Here is a 15,621-nt window from a genome sequence, read left to right as displayed (position 1 = left end):
ATTAAGCTAACTGATAGGCAAGTAACAGTTATGCTTTATTCAGAAAATATTGTAATATTTATATGTGTATTGTATAGCTCTGTTTGTGGATTGTTATGTGGATGAAAGTAATTGTCCTTTAATGACTATCTTGTTTAATTAGCTATTGTATTGTTTTCGGGACTGAAACTTCCATTTTGCACCCCTGGAGTGTTAGCAAATTGTGCACCAGAAACTGAGCAATTTATTCCTTCCTTATTAGTGGCCAGGATGGAAACAATGAACAGGGACCTGTGGATTCAACTTTTAAAGGGACCTACCTTGGACAATCAGGTAGGCTGAACTAGATAATATTATTAAAGTGTACATTTTGAAAATGGGTGAACAGAGATGATGGCATCATTCCTAACCTCAGACAGAAGTGTGCTAAGGGGCTGGGCTATTCTAAATGCATTGTCTTGTCCTTGGATATAAGGAGCAGCAGGTTGCTGGAGACCCCAGTAGACCGTAGAGGGACACATGGTTAGAAGTGCATAGTACATATATGTTTCTTAACTAACTGAAGTAAATATAAAGCCTTAACTAAGCATTACTAGTTTGGCTTTTTGGACTAAAACATGGTGTGGAGAAAATGAAGAGGATTATTTCAAGCTGAACATCTGCATCTATAAAACACAATTATAGACTTCTCTTTGATAGTAATTTGAAGTTTTTTCAAGAAACCAAGGGACAACATCTAATCAAGGTAAATGCTATTTCAATTTATTTCTATTATCTACCCTTTACAATAGTAGTCCCTACGATTTGGAATGTTATCTTTTTCACAAACATTCAGTATGTAGTTAAGTTTATTCTTGTTTTAAAGCTTAAATGTAAGATCTTACATATAGGCTAATTGAGATAACACTATATTCAACACATCTTTCTGCTTCTTTTGTAAATTTAACGTTATAAATGTGTTAATATTATCTGATCATCTAAGTTTTTTACATATTTTGCCTAGATATCTAAATCCTAACAGTATAATCTATCATATTAGTCTAGCAGCATAATGGTACTGACTAATAGATAATAGTCTAATAGATTATTGAATCCTCTTTGCCTTCATACAGTACATGATAATTATTCCTACACTGCACATATACTGCTTTATAAAACTACCTAAGATTTAAAATGGCTATGAATCCTGCAACTCATAAAATTAATTTAAATACAAATGTAAGTTTCGAAAAATAGTTTTCTTGTAATCTAAGCAAAGAGCAAGGCAACAGGTGCCACTCTAGATATTGCATACTCCCAGTATTCCCTGAGAATTTAGCTGGAAGAGGGAGGCTAGCAGGTGTACTTTAAGAGTAAATGTAGTGTAACAGGTTACTGTAATTAATATGCATCTTGATATATGCATACAAAATCATATACAGATTGCACATGTACACTTAAAGTACTGTAGTTAACTAGGTGACAATATCATTGCAATGGAAATGCAATTATCTTACTATTTGTAAGATCTGATAACTGAAAAACATAGTATGTATGTATGTATGTATCCATGTACATATACTGGTATATACTGTATATATAAAAGAATCCGTAGTTAACACCTCTTTCCACTAAAGCTCACTCATAGCTGCCCTTGTGCATGAGAATATACTACTTAAAAAAATAAAACACAGCCAGCACCAAGGGTCTTGTGTCAGTAAATTATATCATATTTGTATGTACAACCAACATTTCAGGCCCCCATTGTACATACAAATGTGATATGATATAATATATTGACTTTGTGATGCACAAGGCCCTTGGTGGTGGTTGTGTTTTTTGTTTTTTTTAAATTATATTTATGGTACATGCCAAATCTAGTTGAGATAGTTGGGTTTAAATTAGTTCTAAAATGAATAATGCACACCAAAAATGCTCTCACAGGACACCAACATACACACACATATATAAATACTAAATATGATTCTTTTTATTCATTAGAATTGTATATTTGCTTGACGTGATCCTTTTTACCAGTAGTAATAATTTGTAAAATAGTTTTATATCTCACTAAGTAAAAAAAATGGAAGGGAATGCGTTTTGATAGGTGTATAGGCTACTATGCACTCTTCATTGTTTCCATTTTATAGATTTTCAGAGGGTATACAGACCCAGCAGACTGGAGCTAATGGATTGCCCAGAAAACCCAGCATTCTCCATTGGAAGATTCACTGTACAGCATGCTGACAGCTTTAGGTCTGATAAAACTCCTTATAGGTAAGTGAATTCTGCAGTAAACACATATTTTAGGGTAGATGGCGCTGAAAACCAATGTAGGCATAAAATAATAAGATAAGATAGTTGATAGGTTAATAAGATGTATGCTAATGGCCATGGGATTATTAATAAAAGCAAAATGTTTGCTTTTTTATCTTATAGGAATGATGGAGATTTAGAAGTCTCAGGAGATATTGAAGAAACACTTGCCAAGGCAGGCAAGTCTGAAAGCATGGAATCCCTTGAATGTTCATCTGGTAGTGATGTGGCTTCATCTGGTTATACTTCTACCACGGATGGACAAGTCTTGGAAATACCAGAAGAAAATGTACAAGAAGCATTGCAGCATCTAAATCAATCTATTGAGGCTTTTAGTCATGGGCTTCATATGTTTCCCTGCTCCACAGATAACAAAAAGCCAGAAGATTGCTTGGACAAAATTGAAGTAGAGTCTTCTCTGTCTTCTGGCATTGCCCTAAATCCTTCAGCCTTGCCCTATTGCCAAAACCTGATCACAAAGAGACAGTTGGCCTATAACACTCTGGATGCCACACCCAGGCATGAATTTTACATAAACTCTGTAGCACCTGGGAGACTGAAAAGGAGTCGTCCATCATTAGATATTCTTCGCAATGCTATATTGGTAAGGGTTAATTCTTACTGTTATACAAACACATCTATAATATGGCTCCACTGTTTTAACTTTCTGGTTTATGCTTTTTTTCATCAATAGGTGGTCATGTGCTTTGTTGCCCTATATTTCCGGTGTGTATATTAATGTTATATTTTATTCAGGATGAAAATGAAACAGTGCCTGTTTCCTTGGACCAAGATCTTGAGACCGGTAACAAAAATGAACCTGAGAACCCTGAAATGGTGAACACAAAAAACAATAAGAAAAAAAAGAAAGAAAGTGGACCTGTTCGTTTTGGATGGGTAAAAGGCGTAATGGTAAGAACCATTCCAAGTTGTACTTTACTTTGTACATTTGTCATTATACTATAAAAGACATGATACACAGTAGGATTATTCAGAAAAAAATCAATGTATAGCAAATACTTTCCAGTCATCTCCATCTCTTTCAATTTTTTCACCAGATCCGATGCATGTTAAACATCTGGGGGGTCATCTTATATCTGCGATTACCATGGATCACAGCGCAGGCTGGAATAGGTATGTTATTAATAAGGCTAGCAATATATTTATGTATTCTATAGTATTTCTAGTTTTACTTTTAAGCAAGCAGAAAAAAACGCTGCCTTACAACAGGGGATGAAATCACTATATCATATGACATTTTACATTTTATTTGCAACTACATTTTGTTTTTTTATTTTTATTTTGGTTTATCCTAGTTTCTTTGACAAAATGTTGTTCCAGTTATATCATTTTGATTATACTGCTCTAATCCTGATAGCAATAAACTCATTGCAGATGTGTGCATGTTCAATGACACCAAATTGCATTTTCAAAAAAAGTGCTTATTCACAATAACTAATTGATCTTCTTTTTATTACGTAGGTCTCACTTGGGTGATCATTCTTATGTCTGTGCTGGTGACTTCTATCACAGGCCTATCCATTTCTGCCATTTCCACCAATGGCAAAGTTAAATCAGGTAAGTTGGCTTGGAAGTGACTAAAAAGACTGCATAAACAGCACACTGCCAAACAACCTGATGTTAACAAAGAACTAAGTAACACTTTCTACCATCTTTATAGCTCCCTTTCCTTCAGATATTGTGAAAGAGTAAATGGAACTTTTGTTATACTGTTTGTCGTATGTCAACAATGTTTGGTATATAATCCCATATAATGGAATCTATCTGACAGAGAGGATAATTGATTGGGGGTGATCATATTTGCAGAAAATAAGAACTCTTCCTGAACTGTGCACTCCTCCTGCAGGTGGGACGTATTTTCTTATCTCTCGTAGCCTGGGACCTGAGCTTGGAGGTTCTATTGGACTCATCTTTGCTTTTGCCAATGCAGTTGCAGTCGCTATGCACACAGTAGGCTTTGCGGAAACTGTTCGTGATCTACTAATTGTAAGTTTTGTTTCTTTGAATGTCAAAAAATGATATTAATTTACTGGAACATTTAATAGATAATATATTTTACATCCAGACTAAATATTTGTCTTAAGGGATAAACTGAGTAATTGGCTAGGTACAATACAGTGCACAAAAATGCTGTGAACATTTTTGTATCATTAATATCTAAATGATACATAGAAAATTACATGAAAAATTCTTAAAATAAGTAAGCTGAAGATTTTGGACACCATTAAAGATTTGGGGACAGGTATATCAAAATGTGAATTTAGGGCTCACCACAGTAAAATTTCCCCACTCTCTATTCATTCCTATGGGAATTTTAGAGGCTTGTTCACCATTTAATAAATGCACCTCTAAAAATCCCGTAGGAATGAGCAGAAAGTGGGGGAATTTTATAGTGGTGATAAATCTGCCTCTTAGAATCAATGAGGCAGATTTATCAAAGTGTGAAATTAGCTCTCACCACAAAAAATTAAAATTAGCCTTTGCCACAGAATAATTCACCCACTGCCTATTGATTCCTATGGGAAGCTTCTAAAAATCCCATAGGAATGAATAGGCAGTGGGTGACTTTTTCTGTGGCAAGGGCTAATTTGAATTTTATGTGGTGAGCTCTTATTTCGCACTTTAAAAGATCTGCCCCAATAAACAGCATAGAAAAGTCAATAAAAATGGATACCAAAAAAAAAAATGTTGAAACGATACCATATGGTTCTTCTTTATGGCACTGTGCCTATTATACAACATATGCAGCCTATATAAGAATTGGCTCTCAAACATCCTCACAATATTTATTTATTCCCCATCCAAAAACAACAGTGAGGTTTTTTGGTTAAAATGAAAAATAGTGGTAAATGGTTTTCATTTTTTTTCCAGTACTCTTATCGGTATGCTGTGCCTTAAGCTATCTCTCTACTTAATATGCATATGCAATATTTCTTTCTTTATAGGAATACAACGCAGTAATTTCAGACCCAGTAAATGACATCAGAATCATTGGAGTGATTACCGTGACAGTTCTCCTTGGTGTCTCATTAGCAGGAATGGAGTGGGAAGCTAAGGTCTGCATTATATCATACTGGTATTAGATTTATTATCTTTATCAGTCTGTTTTTTTAGTGCAACTAATACTTCCTTTTTATTGAATTATCCTCCAGGCTCAGATTGTCTTCTTTTTTGTGATCATGGTGTCCTTTGCAAGTTATTTTGTGGGGACATTAATGCCACCCAGTGAGGAGAAACAAGCCAAGGGGTTCTTTAGCTACCAAGGTATGTAAGCCAAGAATACAGTGGGTTTGTCAATCAAAACCAATGATTGGTGTGGAACATTATAAAATGGCTTTGCCATAATAACAACAAAAATCTATTGATCTACTGAAAATGACTATTTAACTATTTAACTTTTTACTAGTAACACATAGGGGCTGATTTACTAAGACACGATTTCGAATCCGAATTGGAAAAATTCCGATTGGAAACGAACATTTTGCGACTTTTTCGTATTTTTTGCGAATTTTTCGGCGTCTTTACGATTTTTGCGTAAAAACGCGAGTTTTTCGGCGTCTTTACGATTTTTGCATAAAACCCGAGTTTTTCGGCGTCTTTACGATTTTTGCGCAAAGTCGCGATTTTTTCGTAGCGTTAAAACTTGCGCGAAACATCGCGCCTTTTAAGTTTTAACGCTATGAAAAAGCCGCGACTTTGCGCGCAAGTGTTAACGCTACGAAAAAATCGCGACTTTGCGCAACTTTTGTAATGGCTACGAAAAACTCGGGTTTTATGCAAAAATCGTAAATACGCCGAAAAACTCGCGTTTTTACGCAAAAATCGTAAAGACGCCGAAAAAAATCGCAAAATTACCGATCTTTACGAAAAAAACGCAATCGGACGCATTCGGCCCGTTCGTGGGTTAGTAAATGTGCCCCATAGAGTAAATCATAATGTCATACACTCTGGCGGGATTATATCATAATTTATAATTTGCCTTACCACTGACTGCTATAATCAATAATAAATAATAATAATCAATAATAAAAAAATAATATAATAAAGTGAATATTGAGGTGAGCTGTTATTACTTGATGTAGCAAACAACCAACTATAAAGTTCTTATATCTTAGGATCAATATTCGCGGAAAACATTGTTCCAGACTGGAGAGGTGAAACTAGTTCCTTCTTTGCCATGTTTTCCATATTTTTCCCATCTGCTACTGGTATCTTGGCAGGTGCTAACATCTCAGGAGATCTAAAGGTAATGGCATTTGTCTTCTTGTGTTTTAATAAACTCCCATTGTATGCGATGGCCTTGTTTTGTTATAATCAAATGATGGGCCATTTTGTCACTACCAGGGAAAAATCAAAGAAATCAAAAGAGCCCATTGCACAATACCCTATGCTGTAAACAAAAGCCTTCTTTGCTAACCTCGTGTTAAATTTCAATTTCAGGACCCAGCAGTGGCTATACCAAAGGGAACGCTTTTGTCTATATTCTGGACCACCATTTCATACTTGGCTATCTCTGCTACCATCGGTGAGTTAGTATCTGTTAGCTAACATAATCATTTTATGCTACAGGGCTGAATATTAAAATCTGATGTTAGCTGCATTAGTTTCAGAGCTGCCATGTAATAATTATATGTATAAATGACTAATCAGCCTTATATCATGACATTTATATTCTGTATATACAGTATATTGTGAGTCAGTCCCTAAGCTCAGTAATCAACAGCAGCACAGAGTATGTGCATTGGATTAGCAGAAAAGAAGATGGGGAGCTACTGGGGGCATATTTGGGGGCCATGCCATGCTTTTTGCACCATGCTTTCTCTGCTGGTCTCAGTCTATACCCTACTCTGCACTCAGGTTCCTGTGTTCTGCGTGATGCATCTGGCATTTTGAATGACACAATCCCTATAAATGAGACAACAGATTGTGAAGGACTAAGCTGTCAGTTTGGCTGGAATTTCACTTCATGCCGGGAAACAGAAAGTTGCTACTATGGACTAGCTAATCACTATCAGGTGAGATTATCCATTGTTAGATATAACAATGGTAATTTTGTAAGCGCACTTTGTGCAAAATATATATACAGCACTATACTATTTACTCTATTTTATATTATTTTTGCCAGAATGTGCTGTATATATTTCTTCCATTTGGTAAATATGTACACAAATAATAAACAAAAGTAGAGCACTCCGTCAAAATAATTATTTAGATTTCTGGGTGCCAGTAAAATACATCATAAAAATCCCACAAGTACTGCACTCGACAGGTCTTAAAGGAAAAATTTCCCTTGAGAAAGGTCACAGTGATTAAGCAAAACATTGGGTTTGCGAACTAAATAAAAATACTTTGATTTTTTATTGAAAGACCTGTCGATTGCAGTACCTTGTTGTACACACACACTGTGTGTGTGTGCCTTTTCTGTTGTCTTTGTAATTCTTTACAGGAACTGCTTTGAGTGAAGGCCAGTACATCACCATATACAGTGTATTTGTTTAAATGATTGAAATGTTTCTATTTCAATCCCAGGCAATGAGCATGGTATCAGCCTTTAGTCCTCTCATCACTGCCGGCATCTTTGCTGCAACACTTTCCTCTGCTCTGGCCTGTCTTGTTTCTGCTCCCAAGGTCTTCCAGGTAAGATAATTCTTCTGTTTGTTTATTTCTTTGCAATATCCATTTACAGAATTTATCTGTTTCTAATAACATTATTTTCATGATGATTTTCTAATTTTTCTTCTTATGTGAATTAATTGTAACCACATAACTCTCCCTTTCTTTGCCACCTAATAGTGCCTTTGCAAGGACAAACTTTACCCTTTCATTGGATTTTTTGGTAAAGGTTACGGAAAGAACAATGAGCCAATCCGTGGATACATTCTCTCCTTTGCAATTGCTATAGCATTCATACTTATTGGTGAGTGCTCATTAGTTCCAACGCTATTTCAACAAACCTTCTTTTTTTAAATGTAATTTTTATGTGCAAATTTTTTTATTCTCCGTGTTATTTAGCTCTTCAAAAGCAATATATTTCCATGGTTCTCTGAGGCCTTGCTATCGCAACATGCCAGAAATAATCTATGAATTGTGGCCTTGCAAACTGCAGCCTAGGAAAAGGAATTAATGTATCATGCTATTATATTGTTAGCTGCATAATATGTGTCAGATAAGCCTATCCTAAAAGTTTTGAAACCATTAGCTTTTGACCAGCATTTCTCTAATATAAAATCATATAACTATATTTAAGGTTTATGTATTTATTTGAGCCCCTTTTCTTAAAATAAAGGTTACAGTGTTTTTAATCAGATTACCAAATATAAATGACAGAGAAATTTTGATTGTGAGGAATACAATGACATGTAAAGCATGTGACTTTTTTGTTTTTAAGATACCAATATGTGCAGACATATAACAAACCAAATATTTCTTCATGTTTATATAATTTTAATTTCTTTTACACAGCTGAACTAAACACCATTGCTCCGATAATCTCCAACTTCTTCCTATGTTCATATGCTCTTATCAACTTCAGTTGCTTCCATGCCTCAATCACCAATTCTCCAGGTAAAAACAGTTCAAATAGTGGCATGGAATATAAATTTGAACAAATTAATAAATCATAGAAAAAAATCAGCACTGCAAAAAATCTTATTTAATTTCCTATGTCTTCTATGCCCACATGATATAACTCACTCAGGAGTCATGTCTCTCATTATATGTTCCTCCTTGCATTTCTACAATGTGCTACTTCTTTCAATGATTTGCATTTCCATACCTTCAGTCTACTAAACTTTATTTTAGCATTAATTAAACCCAATAGTAGTATTTTGCTTCCAATAAGGATTAATTATATCTTAGCTGGGATCTGAACCCCACTGGTTATAGTGAGCCTGTAATATATTTCTTCTCCTTGGCTCTCCAGGTTGGCGTCCCTCCTTCCGTTACTACAGCAAGTGGACTTCTCTTTTTGGAGCTGTTGTATCTGTGGTCATCATGTTTCTCCTTACATGGTGGGCAGCTATTATTGCTGTGGCCATAATCATAATACTACTGGGTTATGTAACCTACAAGAAGCCAGGTAAGGAAGCCATTCATTTATTTGTTACTTGCTCATCATATATAGAGTACAGCCTGTGTATCTGTGTATTTTTTCTATCCCTCTGCAGAAGTAAATTGGGGCTCTTCAGTGCAGGCTGGTGCATACAATATGGCACTCACATACAGTGTGAACCTAAGTGGAGTTCAGGAACATGTCAAGAACTACAGGTAGTGATTAGTCTGTTTTACTGTTTTATATGTTCTATCCATATTTTGTAAACATTGTATTGTATTCTATATGTATACTTGCTTATCCCTTGTTTTAACCTGTTTTTTCTCTCCTTAGACCTCAATGTCTGGTGCTCACTGGACCCCCTAACTTTCGTCCTGCCCTGGTGGATTTTGTTAGTTCAGTGACAAAGAATACGAGTTTGATGATCTGTGGCAATGTTGCTATTGTAAGTACCACTGGGTAATATTATAAGGGTCTTATCTTTTTTTTCTATAATTATAAGGGTCTCATCTTACCAGTTGATCCTCTAAATTATTTTACATGATCACGATCATGATCTGGAATATAGACACTATATACTTCTTGTACATCAGAACTGAATTCCCTCTATAGTCTTCAAGGCTGCATATATAATATACAGTACATAGTATATGCAATGAAGTTATTGACATTTAAGACCCATTTCCCTAATGGAAGGTACCACTAAGTGAACATGTTTCTATGGAGTGTCGAACTGGGCTTCCTAGGCCCATCAGGAATTGGGTCCATTCTCACTTAGACATATACAGTGAAACCTCCCTCATTTTAGACAGTTTTTTTTGTTTGTTTCCACCAATACATAATGCATTTCCCTGATGTTACATCATTTTTTCTGGTCCCTTGAAAAGCATAAAATGAGGGTTCTTCGGTATAGTGATAAATATTATAGGTGTTTTATAGGCCTCTGTGGAAAATAAGAAAGGGTTGATGGACATTGCCCTTCACTGGGACCCAACTGAGAGATTCTGTGGTACTCTGGAAGGCCAGTAAAACATTTCTCTGTGTTGTTTTAGGATAGTGACAAGATCACAGACTCAGAAGGACAACTGAGATGGCTGAACACAAGAAAAGTAATATCCTTCTATAGTATGATTTATGAAAAAACTTTGAGAGCTGGAGCAAAAAATCTCATGCAGGTACTAATAGAAAGTTGTCTAGAAAATGACTTGTAGTTCATTGTGTTATCATCATACATAAGATGATATATAATTATATGTGTTTGTATCAGGGACGTTCAGAGCATGACTGGAACTTATTTTTACTCTGCTCCATACCTGCAGTGTTGCTCTGAATCCCCTTTTACAAAAACCTTCCTATATCCCTCAAAATATCCAAAACAGTCAACCATTTTTTGCTTTTACAGGTCTCTGGGTTAGGGCGCCTCAAGCCTAATACTCTGGTCCTGGGGTATAAAAGTAACTGGCAGAGTGATTCAGTGCAGAACCTGGAGGAATATGTTGGGATTATACAGTGAGTGGTTACTGCATTTATCTCTCTAACGTCTTGGCTATTTTTTTTTGTTTGCTTTTTCTAATTTCTTTTGCTTTTCAACAGTGATGCATTTGACTGCCAGTTTGCAGTGTGCATTCTGCGTATAAATGATGGGCTTGATGTCTCACAGAAGGTTCAAGGTCAAGGTAAGTGACACAAAGCAAAGCATAGAAAGAGTTGTTCCTTAAAACATTTTATTCTGAAGTATTGACCAGTGTCAAGCTAATGACTATTTTAAGGTGTGACAAGATTAAAGTATTCGGTGCTTAGCTATATAGTTAAAAATGTGCAAACCATTTACTTCCTAAGTACAGTTTCTGAGAAATGAATATTATTAAGATAAAATATATATTTGATAATTATTATGAATGATGACTAGCAGTAGCTGCTGATTCTGCATAGTTGGGGCTTTATCTTGATCATAGTCATACACATATTTATCCTTATACTTAAGCATGTTGCTTTTGTCCAACAGTGAATTTGGCCTTCCAGGATTCTGATAATGAAGCTTTCAGTGATAAAGAGGACGAGAAAGGTATGATATTCACTGCCATGAACTGTATACTGTATATGTACACATGTTTTTTTATAGAATGGGAAAACATACATACCTTAGTTATAGCAGAGCCACAAGTTAAGACCTTTGCACACAATTATATATATACTTACTTGTATATTAAGTCTTATGAATTGTAATAATGCTTTTTAGATAGTATTTATTAATGTTTACATTTTGTTATATGTTTAGGGCTTAGTTGTCTAAAATTAACATGCATTCTCTCCATGGAACAAATCTGGGTCTCAACCCAACATGGGGAGGCCAGAGGGTGGGGGAATCACATGGGTATTTACAGTTGGTTGCTGATTACATTTGTAATATTTCTAACCTGAGAAAGAACTGTGCCCATAAATGGTGTGCATGTGTGTTGTATTGCTCCTGAAATTCTCTCTTTCTTACACAGTGCCTTTTCTGTCTCTTTTTGGACTTCAACATGCATTTGAGCCACATGAGCTTGCAAATGAGATAAAAGACACTGCATTTTCATTTGTGTAAAAGGGCCCTAAAAGTACTCCTGCCAAGAGTGCCACCCTCTGGCCCTTAGTGGCAGTTGTTGCAATATTGTGTATGACCACAACTTGCTATGCTTAAATTATTTACCAGTGTCTACTGCCATGCTACATATGCTTGCCCCTCTTTCTGTCCCCTAGAGCCCCACAGTCCCGTTCCAGAGATTCTGAGTCAAACAAATACTGAGTTCCAGGGCCGCCAAGGAAAAAAGAGTATCCACGTCTACTGGCTGAGTGATGATGGGGGTGAGTGTAACCAAACAATGCAACACTCCAAATACAGAACCAAACTTTAATTTTCTTTAAAGATTCCCAGTTTAAACATATTTTTTTGTATTAAACAATCTGAGATTTTGTTTACGCTAGCCTATTCAAGAACATTTTTAAGTAATAAGCAGATGTACAGAATGATTAGCTGTGTGACACCCATACTAAAATAATGGAACTTCGTCCATTTGCCTGCTGTCCATGGCAGAGCCATCCTAACTTGTACCATATTACATAACTTTGCTTATCCCGTTACTTACTGTTACATTTTAATTTCAAGTAAATTTACCTATGAATTAAACTATTGCTCATTGCCTTAACTGCCCATAGGCTTGACACTTCTCATCCCATATCTGCTAAAACGCAGAAGGCGCTGGAGCCAATGCAAAGTCAAAGTATTTATCAGATGCAGAACAGAAAAAGCAGAGGAGGAGAAAAAAGAGTAAGTAACCAGGTTGGCGGTCAAAGGTAGAACTGAAAATGTCTTCTTTAAAGTTAATAATAAACATGCTGAATAATAAGAAAGCCTAGCATATACAAGAAAACTGTGGGTGGGTAAGAAGCAGGGCAGGACAAAATGTGGTAAACCCCATCCTAAGTGCATCTCTAATAATGTCTCCTTTCAGAATGCAGAGTCTTCTAGAGAAATTCAGACTGGGGTTCCAAGAAGTTGTTGTACTTACTAATGCGGATCAAAAGCCTCATTGCAGAAAGTATGTAATGTGTGGAAAACAAAGTAAAATGAATTAAAAGTTAAAATGTATGAATATAGATACAAGTAGTATAAGTACAAGAGAGTTTAGTACAATATGACCATTTACCCTTTCCACTTCCTCAAAATTCCTATATAGCATGAAGGTGTTTGAGGACCTTATTGCTCCATACAATGTCAGCACAAGGCAAAGAACATCAGAGGAAGCAGAGATCCCATCATGTGGCATCACAGAGAAAGACCTTGTTCATTACATGGCTAAAGTAAGTGGCTAAATTTACCTTGGCAAGCAAGGCTCATGACAAGTGAGGGTTAATGCAAATATGTAATATAAATAATGCAACATATGTTAAATGTTGCTGAATTATGCTTTCCATGTTTGTTCTTTCAAGAAAACCGCTACAATTTGTTGTACTGCTTTTGTATTCTGATTAGTTTTTATCACAGTAAAATTCAACCATTTCCCTGACTTGGCTAATGGTCATTTCTATTGTCTTAGTCCGAGCGCTATGTGAGAATGAATGAGATACTGAAGGAAAATTCCCAGGATGCAGCTCTTATTGCAATGTGAGTATCCCACCACCTACCTAAAGTCACTGACCCTTTTTATATACAATGCTCATCTGGTGTCAATGACTGAATGGTCTGGCCTTCTCTCCTCTGTTAGAGACTTATGTGTGCCCAAATTAGCTGTGGGTGGACATAAATGATCAAGTAGGATGGGGAAGAAAATCATAAATAAATTTGGAAGGAACAAATATGGAGGAGTGACAAAGGTAAAGTCAGAGAGAAAAACAGGAAAAAGAAGAGAAGCACAAAGAAAAGAGCAACAATACTAGAAAAATAATGAAAGAAGTGTACGTAAACAAAAAAATATATATATTTTGGCTATAGGGACTAATATAACCTAGATGTACACATTCCATAATTTGGAATTATACTCCGTTCATTAAAATTTTTATTGGGAGGTAATAAAGTTCAAAGTGTTTGGCATGCTCAGCGTTTCCAGGGCACATCTCCCCAACTCAGGTTCAGATCAAAACCCAATAGTCATTTTTGTCAGTGGATACCATAATCCAAACTGTTCCATTTTGGAGGCAGAATGTCTTTGTATTAACAATTTATATGCTTTCTCACTGCAGAAGCCTGCCTATTGTTTCAAGAGACACCTGTCCAAGTTCTCTGTATATGGCTTGGCTGGCAAGCCTGTCACGTGATCTCAACCCACCAATTGTCTTCATTCGAGGCAACCAACAGGATGCACTCACAGTATACTGCCAGTGAGCCGCTGGAATCAATTCAAACATGGAGAGAATCCATGTTCTATGTGGTGCTATACACAGAACCTGGTGAAGCATCAAAAGGCATCTGGACTGCTACAGAAGACAAAGAATACTTTGCACCAAATGTTATGCTGTAGTTATATGTAAATACCAAGATATGTAACTCAATATCGAAAAAAGTAAATGTCACAGCACTACAATTTAAAATTTCCAGTGGCATACTGGAATTATAGTATATTTGCAGAGCCACAAGTCTGCAGATGCTCTGAGAGAAATTTGTTAGCATTTTCCATGATGACAAATTTTAATTCTATATGTAAATTAACCACTGTGCCTTTATGTACAATAATTACCACTATGCATTTACTTTATACTTAAATTGCCTATTTACCCTTTTAATAGGGGGCATTATCTTATTTTGATTAAGTAGGTTGGAAGGTTTAGAATATATTCTTTTTGTGGTGTTTTGTTAAAAGAATATTTAATATGGAATGGTCTGCAAATGTAACTACATTTTAATAAAAAAATGGCAGCCTCGAGCTGCTGCAGACAGAAGTTAATGTTACAAAATCTAAGCCACACTTTGTAAAATGTATTGTATATAGTACTTTTCATGTAATAAAAGATTCTAGAACACAGGCATATCATTTCATCAATGCAATATAAGCAACGCACCTTATATTCACCCACAGCACCAAAATACACTGAACTAAGGGCGATATGAATAGAAGTCAAAATGGGGTTATTTTATATAGCCATAACACAACTCCATGAAGAAACCACTTTGCCCGTGAATGACCAATTAAAATCTTGTGCAATGTTGCAGTAAAGTCCTTTCCTAAATTGGGCAATTACCTCATACATTTGCTGGAGGGGGGGCAAAATTGCCTTTTTTGTTTCAAATCTGGTGAAGTTTGCAAGTGCAAAATGATTTTTTGAGGGTGCCACACACAAATTGTAACTATCCACAGTGAATGATCAGAATGCTGTTTGTTTAGGGTGGTCAACAAAGGACCCCCATACACAAAATAAATGAAACTGCCAATCTCCTCTTTCCCTGTATATGCATATTAAGGTACAGGTATAGTCCAGAATGTTCAGGACCTGGGGTTTTCTGGATAAGGGATCTTTCTATAATTTGGATTACCAGATCTTGACTCTGCTAAAAAATCATTAAAAACATAAATTAAACCCAATAGGTTTACTCTTTGGAATTAGTTAGGGAGGAGGTAGCAGAGGATGTTAGATATAGCAAAGTCAATTTAACATTTTGGTAATGACACATCAAAACCTTTACAGAGTTGGACCACAGAGAGTTATGCATGCCCGAATAATCTGTAGGGGAACATAAATGAGTAAGTGGTGGGAAGGAAGGAAAAGTATAAATAAAACAGGAAAGAACAATATAGGAGTGA

At 35.8% G+C, this 15,621-nt stretch overlaps 1 protein-coding gene across 1 annotated transcript; it reads left to right on the top strand.

The window, feature by feature from the left end:
• Window positions 1-369: 369 nt before the first annotated feature.
• slc12a3l (solute carrier family 12 member 3 like) lies at window positions 370-14,844 on the top strand. Its single transcript, XM_002934280.5, has 28 exons — window positions 370-724; window positions 2,109-2,235; window positions 2,398-2,878; window positions 3,031-3,186; window positions 3,333-3,408; window positions 3,757-3,852; window positions 4,142-4,281; window positions 5,241-5,351; window positions 5,448-5,559; window positions 6,411-6,541; window positions 6,736-6,820; window positions 7,153-7,310; window positions 7,825-7,932; window positions 8,089-8,212; window positions 8,758-8,859; window positions 9,218-9,373; window positions 9,462-9,561; window positions 9,680-9,791; window positions 10,399-10,521; window positions 10,749-10,855; window positions 10,940-11,022; window positions 11,352-11,411; window positions 12,086-12,190; window positions 12,542-12,653; window positions 12,838-12,924; window positions 13,063-13,186; window positions 13,423-13,490; window positions 14,066-14,844. Exons 2-28 carry the CDS (start codon window positions 2,147-2,149, stop codon window positions 14,205-14,207), a joined length of 3,348 nt encoding a protein of 1,115 aa, XP_002934326.2. The 5' UTR covers window positions 370-724; window positions 2,109-2,146; the 3' UTR covers window positions 14,208-14,844.
• Window positions 14,845-15,621: the final 777 nt, after the last annotated feature.

Source organism: Xenopus tropicalis, chromosome 1, assembly GCF_000004195.4.
Source record: "Xenopus tropicalis strain Nigerian chromosome 1, UCB_Xtro_10.0, whole genome shotgun sequence".
Taxonomy (NCBI): Eukaryota; Metazoa; Chordata; class Amphibia; order Anura; family Pipidae; genus Xenopus; species Xenopus tropicalis.
The sequence above is the reverse complement of the archived record's forward strand: the minus strand, read 5'-3'. Positions and strand labels throughout refer to the sequence as shown.